Source organism: Nelumbo lutea, chromosome 6 (assembly GCF_056320005.1).
Source record: "Nelumbo lutea isolate HS-2025 chromosome 6, American lotus-T2T, whole genome shotgun sequence".
NCBI classification, from domain to species: domain Eukaryota; kingdom Viridiplantae; phylum Streptophyta; class Magnoliopsida; order Proteales; family Nelumbonaceae; genus Nelumbo; species Nelumbo lutea.
The window spans coordinates 40,935,734-40,960,193 of NC_142689.1; the positions used below are offsets into that span (position 1 = coordinate 40,935,734).

Sequence of the window (24,460 nt, forward strand, 5' to 3'; positions counted from 1 at the left end):
TGTCAATTGATTCCGTCCGGTTCAACCAGATGCAAAAAGACAAAAACTTTCATTTTCTCTTCACATGAATTCAAACTCCCACACCTCCAGTAGTGAGAGGCTAACCCATGCCCCTATGAACGACGAAGCCATCGACGGCGAGGGATAAATCATTCGGCCTCTAGTCCATACGTCTTCTTCCTCTCTCTCCTCTTCTTCTTGTGTTGGCTAGATGATTTAAACCCTACCTATTCGGCCTTTCCACTACACAGTCGGGGTCTGTGGCAAGAACTCAAATCTTCCAGACACGAAATTACATCACTAAAATTCCTCCTTCCCTACAAACTCAGCGAAGAAGAGTGAGCACGATTTGGCATTCACCCTATTACTAGGGAAGAAGAATGAGCCATGGGGGAGTTAGCAATGTAAAATGGCTTGATTGGAAGACTCACCAGAAAAATACAAAGAAGTCGTTCATTCCTCCTCCTCCATGGACATGGTATTCAGTGTGGATAGACATTGTTCATTCGTCACTACCAAGTTTAAACCAAAGCAGAGAAACGCCAAGTTTCGACCCTCCTTCATCCCACTAGTCAGTTCAGATGAGTATCCTGATACCACCACTCACCGAACATCTGTCAACCAACCCACCTCTGTCTCTACGCCCTCTCTCTCTCTCTCTCTCTCTTCTCAACCTCTCTACTATTATGGCCTATCTCACCGACCCTTTGCATCTCTTGACGCATCTCTCTCATCTTTTACCCATTTGTGCTTCATACATTGGCCATCATCGCTATCTCTTTCTCTCACGGTGGGATTCACTTATGTTGATGATGACCTTTGTTTTCACTCGTAGATGCAAGGGATGGGGGAGTGCTTTGAATCCCTAGTTGGTGGTTGTTGTTGTTGATTGGTGTTGTTTGCCGATGAAAAGGAAAGCTAAATCATGTTTGTGGTCAATTCAACTAGTCAAACCATTGGTAATGGGAGAAAGTCTCTGTTAATTCGTGGTTAAGATGGATGAGATGACGTGTTCGCCTCTCATTCGAGGGTGCACTCATCCAATGCACCCATGGGTGCACAGAATGCAGACTCCATGTTTGCAACTGAGCACATCCCATTGTTTAGCCAGGATGCATCAAAGTTAATTTTGATAGCACCAACTTTTGGAGGTTGCCAAACAATGTACTTCCACATTTATTCATTTAATCACAGGCTTTCAGACCATCCGCCAGAGTAACATACAATGGTAATGCTCCATCCTGGTTCACCATTGGTAAGAGGATCTGCTCTCTAGGTTCATAAGATAGCAAGGCCATAATGTAAATTTGATGGCTCGGTTGTTCATGCATTACAAAGAGCAACTGGTATCCATCTAATAGGACCATTTACCAGGAAGGCATGAACCTTGTTGATGATGAATGATGATCTTATAAATTGGTAGTGTCCAAGGCCAAAGGACTTGGGTCCCTCCTGCCCATAACTGGCCATGTGCCTTGTTTTAGTGTTTTTCACCCATATCAGGGCCAACCAATGAATGAGTCCCAACCAAAAATATCAATTTAATCAGATGACCCCTTAGTATGTGTTTGGTATAGCTTCCATTTATTAAATAAACGTTTGTACTTGATTTGTCTTCAAAACCAAGAAAAGTACTTGATAAACTGTTTATTGACAACTAGGTGCCATTAGGCACCACATCAATGGAACAATGAATAAACACTCAACTGGTGTGCACACTAAAAAAACCCACTTTTGTGAATATTAATGCATACGAATAAACATGATGAAAAAAAAATGTTGATTTGGTGATGACATGGCGGCATTTTGATAAATGTCTATCACGAAACATCCACAGAACAAAACACACACTTAATAAGCCAAGTCCAACACTCACCCCTAGGCAAGGGTATTCTTAGTCTTACTAGTTACTTTATTTTTAGGGGGTGTTTGTTTTGGGATTTTGAGAGAGGGAAAAGGTGGTCAACAGGATTTATGTAAGGATCAAAGAAAGTTTATTTCCCTGCATCACTTACCCACCTATGAGAAAATTACCAACACTTAGATGGGACAAAAATGCCATTTTTAATAATAAATTCCTATGATTAAAACAGCCATTGCCTTATTTACCTGTAAAATAAAATAAAATGGGTAAGTGCATTTACCCAGGTAAGTAACTTACCAAAAAACGAATGAGCCTTGGGGTAAATTGCTAAAATCTCCCTCGAAGTTTGTGACAGCTTCTAAAACTCTTAAAGTTTAGTAATTTCAATCAACTCCCCTAAACTTTCTGATTCGGTTGCAAGTAGACACAATTACTACTGATGTTGGTTTCTAAAAAGGCAATACAAACTTTATGAACAATAAAAACAAAGAGAATTTAAAGTTGAAGCCTTTTGAGTGATTGATTTTATGGACAAATTTGAAAAATAAATCAATTTCACAAAAGATATTGGAAGGGGTTTGGGGTAGTGATTAATATGAGAGAAAATTTAGAATATAGACACTTTTTGGCAAAAGCATTGGTATTTGACATTTTCATACCTCTTTTTAAAAGATTCTATCAGAGGGGGTCTACTTACAATTGTCAGAAAGTTCAGGGGCGTAGATTGCAATTACCAAACTTTAAGAGAGGTCTTAGCAATAACCAGAAATTTTACCCTTATTTTTATCCTGACCTGACGAGAAATAATGGTCCTTGTTACATTCAGGAATCAGGAGCTCTTTTCCTATCAAAAAAAAAAAAAAAAAAAAAAAACAACAAAAACTCAGGATAACTCTTTAGGGATGTTGATTATTTCTTCAAAGCCTGGGATTCAAATTCAAACCCCACCCACACTGGGGGTGCCCGTGTTCATCTTGCAGTCCAAAGTCTCAACAACCGAAAGAAAAGGCACGAGTAAATGTATGTACAGAGTGCCAAGTAAAACTAATAAACAGAAGAACCTGGATATTTTTTCCCAATAAATAAAGCCTTGTGCGGCCTTGGGTTTGTTTACCTGAATATCTGAAGCTAAAATGTCATGTACAGATACAGACAGTTAAATGGATGCATAAACTTATGCACCTAGGGATCCACATGGCCGGCTACTCCCTCATCACTGGAAGCATATTCATCTTCACTCAGCTCTTCATCACTGGATTGGTCCTCCACTGCAGCCCCAACGTTTTCTGGCTTCGCATACTTCTCACAATATTCTAATCCTCGTAAATGTGAAGCCAAGAAGCAGAACTCAGTAAGCAATAGATGGAACATTTCTAGCCCCAAAAACATTGAAAGTGAAATCAGATTAACTGAACGTGATGGCTGTGTACTAGGCTGTGGAACCAAAGATAACGCCCCATGCCGGTCATTAAATGACTATGGCCCACAACCACTCTCTCTCACTTAGTATTTATGCTGGTGCGAAGCGTTGTCATTGGTTTCACAGCTGGCTTCACAGCCATCGCATTCAGCTAATCCAAATTCATTAAAAGCACATCCAAGAAGCTCTGGCAATGTAACAATGTTTAACTTCAGCATGGTATTCGATGCACAGGAGTTACAGTTACACACAAGAAAAACCTTCCAGATCAAAAATGGGTTGAGGCATTGTAAAGGAAGATGCAATGCTGCTTCGTAAAATGTTGCAATTTAATCACTACAGGGAGATCAATAATATTTGCAATTATTGAGGTCCAAGTCTATATTTGTGAACCATGAGGTGAACCACCAAAGCCAAACAAAGAAGAAACAAGGAAATATAATGCCACAAGATATACCGTTTCTCTAGCAAAAGAAAAAAACACATGTACCATGGGAAACCTCTTAGCATGACCTCCTTTGCGTATCCCAGAGAGCTGACAATGCAATGATTCTTTATTGGCAATTCCAGATCAAGTTTTAACAATGTCAAATAGCTCCTTTTTAGTTTTCTATAAAGATAGGGAAGCCAGTTTCATATTACCAATCTATGTTACAAAGTTATACAACTTTACTGTTTACATAAGCATTTCACTTCAGATGAGGATGCAAATCAACTTGTATACAAAAACAAACAACGAGGCAGTGCCAATCAATTTAAAGGTCCCATACACAAGCAAATGTCTAAACAACCTTGATTGTCATCCAGAAGTTGAAAGCATCTTGCATCGATGCTTAATACTGCAACTGTAAGCAAAAGAGGCATATATCAGTTCTGTTGATAAATTCCAGACATTTTTATGTTCCCCAGGTAAGCAACTATTGAGGTCATTAACGATATTCGACTCTCTCCATTCAGGATGACATGCAGTGATAGTCACACGTAAATGGCCTAGATTTACATTGAGCCATTAGCTAAGATGACATTAGTGAGCTTAACAAGGATAAGGAAAGAGCTCGAAATATACTTCACAACTCTAAAAGGGATTTTCTTTTTATATCCTTTGAAGGGCTACACAATGGAGGGTAGCCCATCCCCAAAAACCCAGGTGCAGGCGGGATTTGACCCCACCTATAAAGTGATTGAGGGGCAGAAATTTAACAAGTCAAAAACTAGAAAATACTGCAAGTCAGGTTACCTACTCAAAGAATTTCAACTACATCGGGCTTGGGCTTATATCAAATTCCCAACCCAACCCAACCCAAGTTGCACCCCATGAAAATAGGACTCCTAACAGATTTGAGCATTTGAAGGTAGCATTATTATAAAATGGAAGTGCTTTTATAAGAAAAACATTAGCATGTCAAGAGGATTAGAAAGTAGGAGAGTGGGAAAAAAATGTAGGAGCTACAAAGTATAGATTTAAATCAAGAAGATGGACAGTAAGATTTCATGCAAGTAACAATTTGTAGGTTGAAGACATTTTCTCCTCTTGTTTTCAGATTGATAACTTACAGTAATTTCCGTCTAAAAATATATTACAGTTTTCTATATTCTATCTAGGTTAGACTTCACAATGGGAACCTACTTAGCATGTGAATAAACACTACAACATGCGATTTTTCTCTGTAAACATCAAGTCTTCTTTTGCTTTAACCTCACTCTTGAGAAGAATATAAATGATAATTTTAACCAAAATGGTCATAAAATTTTTCAGGTGCTACTCTATGGGGAGGAAAACCTTCATTATGGAATATAAGGGACCTGCAACTTGACATATCTTTTCCACCTTAAAATTTTATTTGATGCTCAACCTTGCATGACTGCTCAGAAGAATTAGACATACTTTAAAGATCAATAATCAATCAACTGTGGGAAAAGTCCATGAAATTTGAAAGTCAATAAACTCATAATCCAAGCCTTATGGCCCTTAGTTGTTGGTTACACGAATCCTGTTGCCATTTCGTTCTGTTGAATGCCATACCATTGTTAAAAACCTCTCGTGTGCGTGGCACACTGGCTTGTCTCCCAAAGTAAAAAATCATGTGGAATTCAAGTTTCTCCTAAGCACAAAGTGAAGTTCCAATCTTCAACAAGCTACGATTACATCTAGAGATTTTCCCTGATAACTACATAATTATAAACAAATTTCAGAGGATATTCATTGACCAAGAATATCCAGCACCCAGATACCCAAAATTTTGATAGTTACAGTTGACATCCTAGTTGATAGTTCCTCCTATAATGAAGGTTTTCGTCCCCATACAAAGAATGTTTGACTTAACATAGTTCACTTGCAAACTCTCTCTTGAATTCCTAAGTTAGGAGTAGAGAGACCAGAAATTCATAATTACTCAATTGGCATGTAGCTAATATAGCCTCCAATAATGAAGCCTTTTCTCTCACTATGAAGAATTCTATGGCTTATCAATGCATCTTAGTTTAATTGTTAACTTTTTTTGGAAGATCTCTCAGCCAGAGAGGACACAAAGAGGAAGGTGTTATTTCCGGGCACAGAACTTCCCATGACCAGGAGCTCCTGAACTGTTACTATTGGTGTATTTGTATGTTTTCTGTATTGTTTGAAGAACTCTCATGTTGTTGTCTTCTTTGTACCTCCTTTGGCTGGGTCTGACAATTGACAAGGATAAAGAAAGATGCTTGAAATCTACTTCACAACTCTAAAGGGATTATTTTTATATCTTTTGAAGGGCTACACAATGGGGGGTAGCACATCCCCCAACCCAGGTGCAGGCGGGATTTGACCCCAACTCTAAAGTGATTTGAGGGGCAGAAATTTAACAAGTCAAAAACTACAAAATACTGCAAGTCGGGTTACCTACTCAAAGAATTTCAACTACATCGGGCTCGGGCCTATAACAAATTCCCAACCCAACCCGACCCAAGTTGCACCCCATGAAAATAGGACTCCTAACAGACTTGAGCATTTGAAGGTAGCATTATATAAAATGGAAGTGCTTTTATATGAAAAAACATTAGCATGTCAAGAGGATTAGAAAGTAGGAGAGTGGGAAAAAATGTAGGAGTTACAAAGTATAGATCCTAAATCAGAAGATAGACAGTAAGATTTCACGCAAGTTACAATTTGTAGGTTGAAGACATTTTCTCTTCTTGATCAAGATTGATAACTTACAGTAATTTCTGTCTAAATATATATTATAGTTTTCTATATTCTATTTAGGTTAGATTTCACAATGGGAACCTACTTAGCATGTGAATAAACACTACAACATGTGACTTTTCTCTGTAAACATCAAATCTTGCTTTAACCTCAGTCTTGAGAAGAACATAAATGATACTTTTAACCAAAATGGTCATAAAATTCATTCAGATTCTACTCTATGGGGAGGAAAACCTTCACTATGGAATATAAGGGACCTGCAACTTGGCATATCTTTTCCACCTTAAAATTTTATTTGATGCTCAACCTTGCGTGATTGCTCAGAAGAATTAGACAAACTTTAAAGATCAATAATCAATCAACTGTGGGAAAAGTCCATGAAATTTGGAAGTCAATAAACTCATAATCCAAGCCTTATGGCCCTTAGTTGTTGGTTACACGAATCCTCTTGCCATTCCGTTCTGTTGAATGCCATACCATTGTTAAAAACCTCTCGTGTGCATGACACACTGGCTTGTCTCCGAAAGTAAAAGTTCATGTGGAATTCAAGTTTCTCCTAAGCACAGAGTGAAGTTCCAATCTTCAACAAGCTACAATTACATCTAGAGATTTTCTCTGATATCTACATATAAACAAATTTCAGAGGGAATTCATTGACCAAGAATATCCAGCACACAGATACCCAAAATTTTGATAGTTACAGTTGACATCCTAGTTGATAGTTCCTCCTATAATGAAGGTTTTCCTCCCCATACAAAGAATGTTTGACTTATCAATGTTCACTTGCAAACTCTCTCTTGAATTCCTAAGTTGGGAGTGGAACGACCAGATATCCATAATTAATCAATTGGCATGTAGCTAATATAGCCTCCAATAATGAAGCCTTTTCTCCCACTATGAAGAATTCTATGGCTTATCAATGCATCTTAGTTTAATTGTTAACTTTTTTTAGAAGATCTCTCAGCCAGAGATGACACAAAGAGGAAGGTGTTATTTCCGGGCACAGAACTTCCATGACCAGGAAATCCTGAACTGTTAATATTGGTGTATTTGTATGTTTTCTGTATTGTTTGAAGAACTCTCATGTTGTTGTCTTCTTTGTACCTCCTTTGGCTGGGTCTGACAATTGACTCTTTTCAAAAGGCACATGCCTGGGCTGAGGCACAAGGTGCATCGGGTGCACACCTAGATGCACCAGGCATGCACCTTTTGAAGTGCTGCACCTAGGACCTAAGCAAGGTGCATACCCTAAAATGCACCTCACCTTTGCATCTAGGCACGCCTGAGGCATGCCTTTTAAATCACTGTTTTCACCATTAATTGAAGCTCCAAATCTGTCAACTTCATTGATCAACAACTCTTAACTCAAGGTTTCCACCACATATCTATCTTCAACTTTATGAACTAAGAGTGATTTTATTTTTGGTCTCTTTCCATGAATTTACACTATAATCTATGACACGAGATACTATCTCTGATAAACATATTTAGAAACATATCTGACCCTCGAAGCATCTTTCAAGCTCTTAAACAGAACTCTCTTCTTGAAGAGCAATGGGAGGCAAACAGAAGGCAAGCTCAAAAATGAAGTACATTGCAAAGACATAAGGATATCTGAGGAAACTAATAGCATGACTATTCCATGCTTTAATAACCCATATCATTCAATGTTGCAAGAATAAGATAATCAATGAATGATATTATCGCTGTAACTCTTGAAGGTTATAAGATAGGAACCCCATCCTTCACATTGAAACCCCAAGTAGGGATGCTCAACAAATTGAACCAAACCAAAAAAATACGGTTAACTGATTGATTCTAGTTGGATTTCAGTTCCCAGTTTTTCAAAAACCGGTGGTACTGGTTCAGTTTCAAAATTTAGCTCATGGTTTGGTTAACCAAATTGTGAGCACTAACCACAAGAGAACTCAGGTAGAGAGCATTTGAAATTTTCTCAATTATTTCAGATAGGTAGAAAATTCTATGGTTGTTGCATAAGAACCAACCATGCTTGTCAAGAGAAGTGAATGGTGAAAAGTGAAAGCCATGTAACATATCACCTACATGACAATGAACTGGTACATGGTCAAATAAGAATAAGAAAATACAAGCGTGTATGAATAGAAGAAATGATCTGTTACAAAGTTCAAGAGGAGAAAAAAATAGGAGCAAACCAAAAAGCAAATGCACTGAACAGAATAAAATGGCAGAATAGCACACTTGACACACTCTAGAACAACATGCTCAAAGAATCATGCCCTCCACCTCCACCACCACCACCACCCCATCTATTTGCATTTGAGAATTGAGAACTATCTTTAGCAATAATGGAAAGAAAAAAAAATCTTCAAACCTTTACTCTAGAAAAAAGGATTAGAACTTCTGGCAAATGAGAGTTTGTATTACAAATGTCTCAAGACCATACCAAATGCATTTTTGGCCCCAATGCTCTTGGATTTCCCTAAGAAAACCCGTTGAAATTTAACTTGTTGGTATCATAAGTAGAACTAGACCAAAAGGTTCTTTATTGAAAAGGAAAAGTTTTAGCATCAATCCGCCTTTTAAATGCATATCTTGTTCCACTCAAAGAGAATGCCTAACCTTTCGGGACCACTGAAAAAATAAAGGTTGCAATGAAGAAGATAGTTATTTAGAAAAAGCTTGGAAGCAGTATTTCTCAATACCATTTTGGGCCCCACTTTTTGGGAAAACTGGAGACCAGAAGGTCCCTAGTTCAGTGGTTTATATAAGCCAGCAGTTGGACTGCTAAAAGAATGGATCAGACTCCTTCCTGGTTTCCTGCCCCATCCAGGTTTTCAAAAAAGTGCATGGAAACAAGTGAAAGAACCTGATTGTTAAAAGAAGGCCAATACCCTACGTTGGTCCCAGCCATCCCCAGACTTTTGATAGGTCAACTGGACATGGACCCAAACTTCGGCATTTTTTAACACAAAGTGGCCACTCTCAGACTAGAACCAACATATCATGCTTGTCAGCCCGAGATTTTACCATCACACTTGAGAGAAAGAACCTTAAGGTTCCACAACTCAAATTCTACAAAGTATAATTCTCATCCAAAATACTCGTATAGAGTTATACTATCCTAAAGTAAGATATAGAAACCACAACAAATCAGCATCTCTAGTGCTTAATACAAAGTGAAGTTCCAGAACAAAACTAAAGGACTTAGAAACAAAGTGTCAGTATTAATCCATTGTCTCATCATCATCTAAGCCTTGTCCCAAACTATATGGAACAGAGAATATGAATGGAATTAATGAACTTCTCAAGTTCTTGAGCAAGAGCAAGATTACTGGGATAACAACATATCATAATTTTGTCCAGATAGTAAATATACTTCAAGATACAGCAAGGGATTTTACAATAGTGATAGGATGTACTCCAGGAATGATAACGGATCAGATTTAGAAGTCCTAGTGTCCCCACGTTTGTGTTACCAGTGAACCTCTTAAAAGCAAATATAGAGTTATGCCAAGACCAACATCCTTTTTTTGAGAAAGGTCAAAACTAACATCCTAATTAATATTTAAATGACTAACAAATTAGCCAAAAAATAAAAAAACAAAAGAACAAAAAAAATAATAATAAGTTAGACCAAAATTGAGTGTAGGAAAATTTACATGTATTAAAATTTGCTCAGTTTTGCAAATCAGTAAATGTCTACAATAGGTACAAAATGAAATCTAATTAAGACTACACATCTTGAATGTAAGAGAAAAATGAATTTCAATACAACCATATTATGGGAAGATTTTTCTTTGAATTTCTTTTTCCAACTTGGAAAGGAATTTCTCAATTATTATTGTTCTAAATATACAGAAAAGCTATAATAAATGGGTTTTCAATCAGGTCACATTAACATTGCAGCAAAATAATCAGACAAATTGAACTTTGGGAAGGGTAACCACCTTTGACTCTTTGTTCATATGCAGCTCGATCACGCATCATGAGAGCTGCAGCCTCTCCATTCAATGGATCTGATGGGTTTGGATACAAAAGAAGTTGTGGAAGGAACACTTCAAACACATTTACCAGATCTGAGAAGAAGCATCAACGTCAACAACTGAGTGCAAATTTTCCAATAAAATGCTTCTACAAAGCCATAACAATCCTATATGCATCACAGAAATAATGGTTAAGATTTTTTACCGAACATAGGGCTCCAGGTCTGGTTGATTACATCCAAACAAACTGATCCTGACCTGAAATTTAAAGCCATCAAGATAACCATATAAATGAAATGGTGAAGCTGAAAAATAAATGCATTTTGTATACCATCCATGGGCAAAACTTAATGAAAACACTAAAAAAAAACAGAAAAAAAACGCATAGTTATCAATGTTCAGTAACTCACATTTCATCTACGTTGGGGTGGTAGATCTTGGTAACAAAGCCAATTGATGGAGATTTATATGGATAAGCATCTGGAAGCTCTACTCTGATCCTCCACACCCCCCCTTGATAAGGACCTGTTGCAACCCACAAGTAATGTTCTTGAATTCACTGAATAGTATGGGCAATCAAATAATTTAAAGCTGATGTAACTATATAGCAATACCAAGAACTGAAGAAATTAATAGTAAAAGAGCCCATTGGCTAGAAGGGTTCTAAATTCATATTATAAACTAATAAAGTAATGACAACGAATAACAAGAAAAGCAACTTAATAGAACACTTACAGTTGCCTATATTTTATTTCTCTTCACCATAACAGAAAACAAATGTATAGTTTTGAGCATCTATTGCTGGACAAATGGCTGAACCAAAGAATTAAATTTAAGAGCCTAAATCAAACTCTAAAAAATAAAATAAAATTTCATTCCGAAATTCACAGTAAACAAAGGAAAGAAGTAAAACGCAAATATAAATATCAACTACCGTCCTTCTAAACTGATCAAAATAATTACTGTCCCAAACAAAACCAAGAAGCAGCCTTCGTTTTCGAACATCCAGTGATGGCCAACATGATCGAAACAAAAAACTCACCACAAAAATAATAGAAACCCAGAAAAGGAAATATATGAAAACGCTTATATGTCTTATTAGCGATGAAAATAACATAATAAAAAGGGGAAAAAGCATCTGGCGTGGAAAATTTACTATCACTGGGTCCATTGAAATCGACATAAAACTCTTGCATGCCATCGTTGATCATCTCTACCTTGTAATCGCTCATCATCCTAGCAGGCAAAAAATAAACAAGAAACAGAGTCAAAATTACCAGCAATACTAAGAAAAAAAAAAGACAGAATTAAGAAGGGTAGTTGAAAATCTAACAATTTCATCAGGTCCATCTCTCGGCGTTTACTCGGGGAAGACATTTTGTTGTATCGGAAATTCAGAATCTTTCTAGTCTCAGAGGAGAGAAAAGCTCTTTGGCAACAGAGATAGGAGCACAGGCGGTTCAGACAGAATGAGAGAGAAAAAAAGGAGATATAAAGCCAATTATTATTATTTTTTCTTTTTTCATCAGATTCCTACACGACTCGTCTAGCAAAACCCATCTCCAAGATTAAATTAAAATTAGAAACCAATAAAAGAATGGCCTGCATTTCCAAGATTCCTCAAAATCTTTACTCTCTACCCTATCCTGCCCGCTCTGCACTAACACAAATCATTAGTTCAAGTTGCTCATGGCTAATCTTTCATCGTCGTCGTCATCATCATCAATGAAGCCAAAACGCCGTAGTTGATTGTTCATATCACAAATCATGTTGCACCGTTGGATGGGCATCATCTAGAAACAGATGGAAGAAATCTGAAATACATCCGAGAAGTGTGTGGATTGATGAGTTTGTTTGATTCTATGTAGCAACAACTGGCATCTTTATGCGTATTTCATTGATGGGTGGTCAAATTAAAGCCTTATCTTACTTAGATGTACATCCGGATTCTAATCCAACAGTCTCATGTTTCTCACCCACTGGAGTACAGAGAGATGCAGCGTTGTTTTAAGTTATCTGTGCTTATTCACCGGGAGGTTTGAAGAGTGCCGTCCTTATTTTACGACGATGTTCAGATTTGCTGTTTTGAGTGAGTGCTTTGGGAATTCGGCTCGGTGTGTTATCTAGAAGACTAATTAATAACTCTGGATCAGGCCATCAGCTACGTAACTCAATCAAGAGCAGGTACGTTGACGTGTTCACTGTACGTAGCCTATTGTACACATTGTGTTTCCTAGCATTCATTATATGTGATTTGGATTGGGAAAAGCCTGTAAAGGCCTGTTTGGTTTCTCAATTTTTATAAATATATTTTCATTGGTTTGTTTTGAAGGCACCGAACCACCGACGCCTTTTTCGTTTCAACAAATAAAATAAAAATAGGGTAAATTAGAAAGAACGCATGCATTATAAGGTTACTGACAATTACCCCATTTCATTTGCAACAAGAGCACCTGAACTTTCATTTTTAGACAAATACGCCTGTGTTAAAGTTTCATTTGTTAAATTTCGAAAAATATTAATTTTTTTAAATCCTCAAATTACCCTTTTTTTATTTATTTGAACAATTTATGATTCTTAGTTTTCTAAATATAATATTGAAGTTCTCTCTGTTGCTCTAATATCTTGCAGATTTTTTATTATATGAAATGATAGATAGAGGTTTCTTTTCTAGTAGATATAAATTTAAAGTTTTATTTGTTTTTTTTTTCTTTTTGATTTCTTGAGAAAGGAATAGATAATTTTTATGTTTTAAGATAAAGAGAGACATATTCGTGTCAATTATATGAAACAATAATAATTTAAAGAAATTTGTTTTTCTATGTCAGTGAAATGATATTTGTTATTTTAGTTGATTTTGTTTGGAGAAAATGAAGGTATTTTGTGTGAATTAGGGTTTAAGAGAAGAGGTTGAGGAAAAAGGAAATAAGGAAAATTCATGTGGGTGTTTTGATGATTTATACATTCGGCCATGAGGTCTTTAATTTGTAAATTACCCATAAAAATATTGTCACTTTATTTATTTTGTCTTTTAATGATAAATAAATTATTAAGGATTTTATGAGTTCTTTATCTATTATATAATCATTTTATTTTATCTACTAAAGCAAAGCAATGAGTTATTCAGTTCAGATAATTCAGCCATTACATAATGGTCCCTAATTCATTCTTTTTTTTTCAATCATTCAAAACAAGTAAGAATTTGTTGCACATGGCTTGTTAAAGAGTTCACATCTCCACCCCACAGCACATCTCCACCATGTATTGAGAACATCTCCCGATGATGACATCATCTGATCTAGTACTATCATCAGGAGATGTTCTCAATACATGGCGGGGGTGTGCTGTGGGGCATTGTGGGACGGGACGTTATGGGGCGGGGATGTGAACTCCTTGTTAAATGTTGTACAAGCAATCAAATCCTAGCACCTGCCATACATTCATGGGAAGGTCCTTTTCACCCTTTTCTTAATCATGGGAAGGCCCTGTTTAGGTTCTATCTCTAACCTTATCCCTCTAGCCAATGATCCAAATTATTGATATTGAGCATCTGATCACTATAATAGTCTTTTTTTTTAGTCTAATAATGTGCAAATGCATACTTTGCAGATACATTTATATGTTTGTGAAGATGAATATATATTAGCTTTTGAATTAGTGGATTAGCTAGGAATTTTTTTCTAGTGGAGTCATTCAATAACTTGTATCAAAAATATTTTCATGCATTAAATTATTTGATTAAAAGTAACAAAAATAATTTAAAATCTTCAAAATACAAATATAAATAAAAAAGAGGCATATTACATTAATCACACTACTTCAACAAAATAAATAAATAAATGTCATTTTGTAAGTGTCCTTGAGAATTTTATATCTTAAAACAAATAGTCTAGATATATGTACAAAATAAACCTATAAAAATATAATTCCAGTGGCTCAGTTTAGAAGGGATACAAATACAAATATGTGGAGTGCAAAACCTTGTATTTTGTATTATTTTGTATATTTTTGTATTGTACATATTTATATTTGTATTCTTCCCAAACTGAACCAGAAGGGAAAATTGAAAGCGTATGGATTTATTAAGTCAACTACACAATTGTAAGTAAGAAAATTAGAGAACTCATACTTTATCTTTCTCAATTCTATAATTGTGATGCTTGTAATTAAATTAATGTGGTAAATGAGTTCTTGATTTTAACTTCATAACAAGTCTCATACAAAAAAATATGAAAGTTACATTTGAAATTTATATGTATAAGATATATGAGAGGGCTATTCAGTTGGAATGGTAGCTTTCTTTTGAATCAGTCTTTTCTTTTTATATTTTTTATTACCAAGGGATTTTTAGTTTGTGTTTATTATCAAATAGTTAAAGCCCAAGGGATTCTAACTCGTGGTTTTTTCTAGAATCTTTATTTTACTTTTTTTCTTTTCTTTATCCATCAGTTAAAGCCCATGCTTATTGTCTCTTGATAGGCTAGTCCACTTTAATATATAATTTACTAAGCTGACCCCCACCCTTTTAAATTTGTGGAGTCAATACTCTTTACTAATTTTTTTCAACACAATATATATATGTAGCCTCGCCCTTGATTTGAATCTATTACACTGGATTGACTCTAAGGCCTCATTTGTTTTTCGGCAAATGTAGTTACCTAGGTAAGTTTTTTCTAGGAAACACTTATCCGGGTAAGTGCATTTACCCATGTTCTTTTATTTCTAATGTAAATAAGGTAATGACTATTTTAGCCATAAAAATTCATTATTAAAAGAGGTATTTGTGTCCCATTCAAGTCGGGGAAACTTCCTCCTTAGGTGGGAAAGTTCTAGGAGATGGGTATCACTTATCCGAGTAAGTGGTACCTAGGAAAATAAACTTTCCCCAGTCCCCACAAAAATCCAAAAAAAGAACATGGGATTCTTGGTCAATGGGAACCAAAATCCCATTGACCAACTTTCCCCCCTCTCAAAATCCAAAAAAAAGAATGTACCCTAAGTATTCAATGTATCAATAGTCCTAAATATATATCTTGTGATGCGCACTGATATATTGCAATACTTTGAACCTTGATCTCCCCATTTCTCCCTTCTCCAACTGGCCACCCCCAATTTTTCTAGTTTTGGCCATTGACACCAGTGACCAACAATGTATTATGTAGAAGATATTCCAACATCAACAATGAATGATTGGCATATGGATGAAATGATCAAAATGATAGATGTTTTACTTCTTCTTCTTAATTTAAATATAATTCTCAATTTCGCGTTGAATTCTTCTTCTTCTTCTTCTTTTTTGATAGGTAAAAGAGAACTAAATTTAAAGCAAATTACAGTAATTTAGGTCCAGCCATGTGGGAGCATTTTCCAATACCAGAAAAATATCAATGATTTTAGCCTCTTAGGCTACCATGTGAGTGGTGAAGTAAGTTCCCAAGATCTAAAGTAAATATTTACAAAAGTAAAATCATTGCATAAGTTCTTAAAGCTGTATTTGGAAACATGCAAATAGAGTGTAAATCCCTGTTGGGTAAATTTGCACTTTGGTTCACTTTTGCTTGTATTTGACAACATTACATTTATGCATTGACAAATGACAAGAAAACACATTTTCCCATGCATGTTTACAATGTAAAATTACATCAATAAAAAAGCATATGCTTTGTTGGAATCCGTATTTGCATCCATTGAAACTAAAAGTCTGTTTGGTAAGAAGGTAATTTTGTCGGTGCAAAACTAACCCAACTTTGCAATTTAATTATATGAAACGTTTTACACTCTACATATTTTCATTTACACTTATTTGCATCATTTCCAAACATAGCCTAATTTTTTCAAGAGAGTGTTCCAGACCCCAATCAAAAAAAGTCTAAGTATCCTTCCAGATCATCCACTAAAGCTTTGGCTGGCATCTGTGAAGAATAATAAATTGGTTCATCCATACTCTCGCAAAAAAAAAAAAAAAAAAAAAAAAGACTTTGAAAAACAACAACACGCTCATCTTCCAAGGAGCTGCAAATGGAATCAACCTTGTTACCAAAGAAAGATCCTTGATTATTACTAAGAAAACCTCCATCACAAGCTATGTATATGCTTTATTATTGAATTCGTTGGTTGGCATTCTTGGATTTTGTTTAAAGCCCAAGAGGGCATCCTTGGATTCATTTTTGAAAATGGCATCATTCCTTAATTTCCATATAAAGTACCAAGCAACAGCAAGCCAAAATAAGGCAGAGCCTCTTGAAAATTCTGAAGATTATGGGGAAACACAATAGATCATGGGCTAGCAAATAGCACTGCTCTGGCCAAAAAGGACACCATAAGGAAAGATGCATTGAATTTTACTCATTATTATCACATAGAGAACAAGTCGAGTTTCCAAGTAGCCCTCTGTTCAAGAGCTCAGTTTTACATAAGACGAGTTATCTTATAAACCTCCAGAGAAATAGTTTGAATTTTGGAGGAATTTTCAGCTTCCAAGCTAATTTAATCCATTTCACACTCACAGAAGGCAGACCCAGGTCTTGGTTTTTCCAAAAAAGAATCATAGATCTGCCTTGTAGAGAATTTTCCATTCTAGACATCAGTCCACAAAAAGAAATTATCTGATTGATCATTTGATATATTTGTGTTAAGAATTAAATCCATATAATCAGGGAGTGTGGACTGAATTTTATCAGTATCCCAACCATCAGGTTTTGAAAAATTAGATCCTTTATCATCCGATTCCTGTCAGTTTTCTGGGAAGCCCTTGGGGAGTTATGAATTCTCCATTTTTTTTTTATCCATGGGAGGTCTCAGGCCATCTCCTTTGAGCTCTTACAAGGTTTAACTCCTATGGATGAGTGTATGAGTTGAGAAGCTTCAACTAGGGCTTTCCAAGTTCTGGAGACTGTGAAGGGGATACCATGTTTCCCTTAAAGGTATTCCCTTTTAAGACTCTGACTCATAAAGATTCAGGCTCGGTAAGAAATCTCCAAGTCCGCCTATGTCTTTTGGAGAACAGAGTTTGTTCCAAGCAGCTCATTTCAAGTGTTTTACAACCAAATTTCCACTAGAATTGCTTTTGTGATTTTTCCATCTCATTGATAGTTTTTTTTTTTTGTGGCAGTTTTGCTACACTCATGCAGTAAATGGGGATTACAATATAGAGTTACAGATTGAACAAGGGTTTGCTTGACTGCATAAGAAAGGGAATTGGCTTTTCCATTTACTAAGGCGGTTTCTTTGCACTGTATTCTTTACTTATTGATTTTACCATCAGAATTTCCTAGGTTATCACTTTATTTGTTGTCATTGACAAAAGTTGCATCATTAGGGGTTGGACAGTTGCGGTGAAAATGCCAAAAAACCATGTCAGCTGTTGGCATTTCATCTCAAGGTTTTAAAAATCAATAGGAATTGGAACCATTTTGGCCACCAGTTTTTGGGTAGACGGTTCAACTGTCTGATTTGAATGAATGGACCCTTTCAACTTGATAATAAAATAATTAAAATAAGAAAATGCCAAAAATATTGAACGAGACGATGATTCAACCACTTGGGTCAACGGATCATTGACCAAATCAATAGTTTTTGACCAAAAACCAGGTTAAAGGTGAAGCAAAACCGATTATCTAAACGGTTCCAGGCTAAACAGTCTAACTGTTTGGATCAAGGATGGTTTCAAAGCACTGTTTCATCTATAACTGAAGAGGACAAGAAGGTGGGGGAAGGGATAGAAAGAGGTGATAGAAGAGTTTTCTTATTGAGGGTTTGTTTAATTTTTATTATTTTTTATATTATAAAAGAATAATTGAGGACTTCCACTTACCATCACATAAGCTAGGTCTTTACAAATGACCAAATTTGATTGCATGTACAATAATGTTTAGACTAGCAAAGGGGCCCTTCTTCGTAGGGGCTGGAATGGAACCGTTGACCTGTTGATCCGGTCCTTGGTCAAAAATCGTTGAATCGGTCAATGACCTATTGACCCGATTTGTCGAACCAGCGACCTGTTGACCCACAAAATGGTTTTTTGCTATTATTTATTTATTTATTTTTAATTGGGAACCATCCAAGCAGCCAATTCCATTTTATCGTAATCTCAATCCCTGGCAAAAAATCGTTGAATCGGTCAATGACCCATTGACCCGTTCAACGGTTTTTGGTCATTTTTTTATTTTTTAGTTTTTGTTGTTAGAACGGGCCATCCATTCAAACCGAACAGTCAAACCATCGACCCGAAAACCGGTGGCCAGAACAATTCCATTTTCAGGTCATATGAGTCACATGCTCGAATGACATAACACATATGGTACTGCTTAATGGACCTCACACACTCAATTTTTTGCTTGTAATTTTTGTTGTCAGAACGGTCATCTGATTTTTTTTTTTTAATTGGGACCCGTCCAGACAACCGGTTCCGTTTTACCCCAACCCCGATCCCTGGACAAAAACCGTTGAATCGCTCAATTACCCATTGACCCAAATGGTCGAACCATTAACTCGTTGACCCATTCAATGGTTTTTGGTTGTTTTTTCATTTTTTTTTAATTTTTGTTGTCAGAATGGATTGTCTGTTCGAACCGAACAGTCAAACCGTTGACCAAAAAATTGGTGGCTAAAACAGTTCTATTTTCGGGTTGTATGAGTCACATGCTCGAATGACAAAACATTATGGTTTTTAAAACCGACTTGAAGATCGAAACGATCAAGGATCCGGTTATCGGGTCAAACCTGTTCTGACAAAAAAATTAAAAATATTAAAAAGAAAGGTCAAAACCATTAATCAAACCGGTAAGGGATCCAATTATCGAGTTGAATGATCAACCCGTTTTGATAAAAAAATTAAAAAAATAAAAATGATTAAAACTATTCAAACAATTTGATATATAGTTATTAACAATATTTATAATTACTATTATATATTTATATAATTAGATAATTATATATATATATATATCTAATAATCTAACAATTTATATAATTAATAGGAAAATAGATTGCTCTCACGTGGGAATCTAGTGCGTAGAAGAAGACCTAGGCTCATTCAAAATGTTACATCAGTGAAATCAATACATAAGAATAATTATTTGAGGGTTAGAGGTTGAAAGCAACAATAGAATAGTTATTGATATTTTGATGGGAAAGCAACAATAATTTTTTTTTTTTTTACATCTTGAATGAATATTAGGTTGATCCATATCTTATGAGACGGATACCATTGTAGTATTCCTAGAAATTTGGCTCATATTATGTATGAAGATAATTTGGGTTTGCATGTTTTTAGAATTGATTAGGTTTTTTTACTTTTTTTTAGTGGCCTGAGATGACGAAGGAAAGCTATGTATGTTTGGGTTATGGGGTAAGACGGCTAAGTCCTCTCTTATTCTTTTAAAATTTTCTTTTGAAAATAATTAATAAAATAGAACCGAGATTTCGTATTCACTTTCCCTACCCGCACCCTACCCACAATACACTATAGCCACACATCTCACAATACAAGATGGCGATGTGGGGTTGTAATTAAGGCAGGTAGAGTATGGATAAAGAGTAGTGGGCAGAAAATCCAATCTGTAAAATTTAAGATTATCACCCCTTCACATAAGGTTGGATTGAGCATTAAGAAATTGTGATTTTGAGAGCCTATTGTCAATGCAGAACATATATAGTAAATTTTTATAAGACTGATCCAAGCATCAAAACCTGTGATTTAGGGAGACTTATCCCAAACACCATATCTAACAGGATTGGAAGTATCAATATTGTATAGAATTTTGGAAAAGCAATTTTAAGGGGCATTGGGATATGCTTGGAAAACATTAGAATAAGACTAGAATAATTAAGATGTGGATATTATGATATCAACAGCAGTACTAGTTCTAAAACTGAACTGACTGTAAATAAGGAGCAAACCAATGAGAAAAACACACTTAAAACAGCTTTTATGAAGCACTACATTAGAATCAATATAGTAAGCATGAACCAATTATAATTACATCTATATGCATAAAGCAAATAAACCCATTATAATTTCTAAACTTATAAAAGAGTTAATAAAGATAATCCATGTAAATCGCTTCCACTACATGAACCCAAAATAGTAATAAACCCCTATTATTAATAAGCTGAACATGTATGAATTAATTTAAAAGAATAAATTTAATACAAAATTGTATTTTGGTCAAGTTTTTCAAAATTGGACTGGATCAGACGATCGGACCAGGAATCGGTCGGGTGACTGGCTCCGATTTCTCCAAAAATCGGATTTCCCCTCAAAACCGTTGATTTTGATCATTGAACCGCTGAACCGGACAATTAACCGTTGAAACGATTTTGATCATTTTTTATTTATTTTTTATTTTTTTATTTTTTTGTCAAAACGGACTGAATATTCGATTCGAACGATCAGACCATTCAACCCAATAACCGGACCCCTGATCGATTCAGTTACCGGGTTGATTTTAAAAACCATGATTTAGGTATATATGGGTCATTCCAATCCGTAGCAGTTAGATGGTACTTGGTAGATCATGGCCTTCAGCCCCAAATGGAACACCTATCAGCCTTAATTGGTCGCTCATATTCATATATTTTTTTCTTTTGTTATTGCTGTTGTGTTTTAGACCTCTTAGGAGCAAGGTGTTATATGCAATTAGGGAAAAATTATGATACCGAAAAGATACGGTACCAGAAGATCTTTGATCAATCAAAACACCCTTGTGAATTTTAATATAAATATCACCTCATTGGTCATGGGTTGATTGGCTGCAAGTTCTACCAATATTGTCTTTTAGGTTAGGTCGATTAACATACAACATGGAGAGTCTGTTTCTTCATGATTTAAACCCATGCCTTCTCAACATGAGAGTTCGGATCTGCTGATCAGTGATGACATTGTTGGCCGTGTGCATCCTGCCAACATTGGTTGTAATTTACATCACCGATATTTTTGATGTACAGCTACGTGTGTGGCCAGTAGATCGGGACTCTCAACATGAAGGATGCCTTATGGCCAATTCGATAAAATGGATTAGGGGACCAAATTTAGTAGGCACAACATAAGTGAATAGGTTAAATGAACACTTGATAAGTATTTTGAAAACTGTTAAAAATGAATTTTAATCTTTTTCAAGGATAGGATGAGGGTATTTTAAGGGATAAGGTGTCAAAAAAAAAATTAAGTACTCATCAAATGTATTTACAACGTCGTACCGACCTTATCCGAACTTGTGGATTGGTGCTCATATCAAAACTTAAGCTTAATCCGTTCGCCTTCAGACTTGTGTTGAAGACTTGAAGTAAGATTGGCTGCATTTGAGGTAGGTGTTGTAACCATCCAAGAGAAGTTGGATTGGCAACGATTTTGGCATGTCGTTTTAACATCTGAAGGTCCTTTTCAAGTTTTTTCAATAATTGCGTATGGTGGACATTCGTGTCTCATGAATACTTTTCATTATTCAATCAGCATAACAAATCTTTGATTTTTGTTCCATTTAACACCAGTAATAAGTGAGAGGCCTTTAATAATCAATTTAGATGAATGATTTGTTGGAATTTGACTTAATACATAGTTGAATTTTGATAGAAAATTTTGTATTGTTTCTGTCTTATTTTCTTTCAAATCAAACACAGCTTAAGGTTCCTTATTGATGAAGGGTGATTTGACCCGATCTATGAAACGGCGGCACGTGGATACTGATTCGACGTAAGTGACAGCTTAATATTGTGGCCCGGTACAGCTAAGTAACGGGCCCATAAAGCAGCTCACCACGACGTAGGCTCCGGGTTCCCCGAGCTACCCCCAAAGAGATATTCTGAGGCAAACTTCAGCTCGCAAGTTAAGAAAACTAGCTCGCCCGAGCTCACAAGCAAACAAGTCAACCTGAGGACTAATTCTACTAAGGGTACTCCCGAAGTATTTTGAGCTCGCTGCAAAGTAGCTCGGGAGTGGGTCGCACGAGCATTCCACAGGAAGCTTCTATCTGATAGGACGTACCAATTAGACTGCGCCATATCCCTCATTGACGGCGCAGTCCCCGTCCTTTCAACAAGCTGCGCCCACGTCTCTTAGTAGGCGGAGGCGTGCCTGTCACTTTGGAGACATGTCACTCGCCCGCGTAAGGAGTACGTCACAACGGCCACCTGCGCAGCCCTGGCAGGTAACGGCTATGGCAAGGGGTCCAGTGGCGGTTATGTCCGATCCCCCAAGGAGCGCCCCTATAAAAGCCCTCAGGGCAGAGGAGAAACTTTTGCTGAAAAAACCAAAAAATCTCTTGAGTATAGGAAAACTGTGCGACCTCCACTCTTAGCCTTTGTTTTTTCCTTTACTTCCCATACATAGTACTAACTTAAGCATCGGAGTATTCCCACTGGGTAAATCCCCAGGAATCCTTCCTTTCATCTTCTCAGGTCCTACTTATTGCCAGCAAGGAACCAGTCAAAGGTCAGCTAGGAGTGCCAAATCGCGCTACATCATTTGGCGCCATCTGGGGGAATCGCTTCAAAAGGCCTTTCCCTCTAAACTCTTTCAGTTCCTTCTTCTTCCTTAAAACAATCCAACATTCATGGCTTCCCCTAGCAACGTCAGACGAAGCACGGAAATGGATAACTCCAGGGAACAACCCCAGCTTCCTACTGTATGTATCAGACAGTTCATTGTCCCCCTCTCAGCGGATGGAATCCCCAGCTTAAGCATGCCTCTCACAGTGGCACTTGTCATCGCCCCACTTCCTGCTATAGTCGGAACGATATTCACCGAACCTTCGGTCGTGCCCCCGACGGCCAGCCCGAACCAACTGGAGGACCTAGTGCAGTGCATGAGGGCCATGCAGGCCCAAATGCAACAGTTCCAACAGCTTCATCTCTATCAACAGCACGTGCTGCACCATGTCTCCCAGTACCAGTATCAGCAAAAGTTCCCCCAGCTGCCCCAACCTCAGCTTCAACAGCCTCAGCTCCAGCCTCAGCACTAGGTCTCGCAGCAAGCCAAGTCTTGCCACCAGAGTGAACACTTTGGCCGAGGAGAGGCCCCCCAAAGTCTCCCAAAAAACCAAGCCTCCCCCCACGGCAGACGGGAGAGACCTGCTACCCCGATCTCGTCGCGGGCGGACATGTCGAGAGAACCCCGGCCCAGTCGGTCAACGTCACCCTGACAGTCAAAGTTTGGAACCCCGATCCTTGAGAATCAGTTTGAAATCCTAGCAGCAGACTCCAAGCAGGCCCCTTCGGTCCGTAACCATCACCAGCAGACCAAGCTACCCCCGGTGCAAACTGTTCTAGATAGCGTGGAAGCGAGCAACACGAACACTGAGCCCGTCAGGAAGCAGAGGTGCCGACGCCGAGCTCGTTGATCTGTCACCTGCGATTTGCCCGAACCCATGGGCAAAGAAGAGGTAGGCTCGGTCGAAGCCAAAACTCCCCTTCTCTCAATTCTATTCCCCTATCTTTCGAACTCCTGGCGGTCCCGATGCCCAAGGATTTCAAGCTCCCCCCTCTTGACAAGTATGACGGGTCGTTCGACCCGAGTGATCATGTAGATGCCTTTCGGTCACAAATGCACCTGGCGCAAGCCAGTGAGTCATGCATGTGCGTGGCCTTCTCCACTACGTTTAGGGGAGCAGCCCGCATGTGGTACCAGAACTTGGCACCCGGGTCAATAAGAAGTTGGGCATAGTTCGCACAAGCCTTCATGTCCCACTTTGTCACCAGCAAGCGGTGCCCGCGAACTAAAGAAAGCATCTTCAACATAGCACAAAGGGAGGGAGAGTCCATCAGGAGTTATATCAAGTAGTTCAACGACACTTGTATGCAGATACCACGCCTGGATCCCATTGTATGCCTTGTAGCGGCCAAGAAGGGCGTGAAACACAAAGAGTTCAAGTGGCACATGGTCATCAACCAACCCGCGACCATAACCGAGTTTCTGAAACTTGCGAATAAGTTCATAGCCACCGAAGAGGAGATCAACCAGAAGGGTGAGGGCACACCCAAAAAAGAAAGAGAGAAGAACCTCCCAGTCAAGAGGACACATGAAGAAAAAAGGA

General features: G+C 37.3%; 1 protein-coding gene across 2 annotated transcripts; it reads right to left on the reverse strand.

The window, feature by feature from the left end:
- Positions 1 to 2,747: 2,747 nt before the first annotated feature.
- LOC148848721 (ubiquitin-conjugating enzyme E2 5-like) lies at positions 2,748 to 12,485 on the reverse strand. 2 transcript variants are annotated; one of them, XM_088949183.1, is made up of 6 exons: positions 11,764 to 12,485; positions 11,587 to 11,666; positions 10,841 to 10,955; positions 10,636 to 10,688; positions 10,395 to 10,523; positions 2,748 to 3,177 (listed from the first exon to the last, which is right to left on the reverse strand). In XM_088949183.1, the coding sequence occupies exons 1-6, from the start codon at positions 11,805 to 11,807 to the stop codon at positions 3,047 to 3,049; spliced, it is 552 nt and encodes a 183-aa protein (XP_088805309.1). In that variant the 5' UTR covers positions 11,808 to 12,485; the 3' UTR covers positions 2,748 to 3,046. The 2 variants fall into 2 exon arrangements, with proteins under 2 accessions (XP_088805309.1, XP_088805310.1); XM_088949184.1 differs by lacking the exon at positions 2,748 to 3,177 and adding an exon at positions 3,821 to 4,129 and having other exon boundaries at positions 11,764 to 12,154.
- Between the last annotated feature and the right edge of the window lie 11,975 nt (positions 12,486 to 24,460).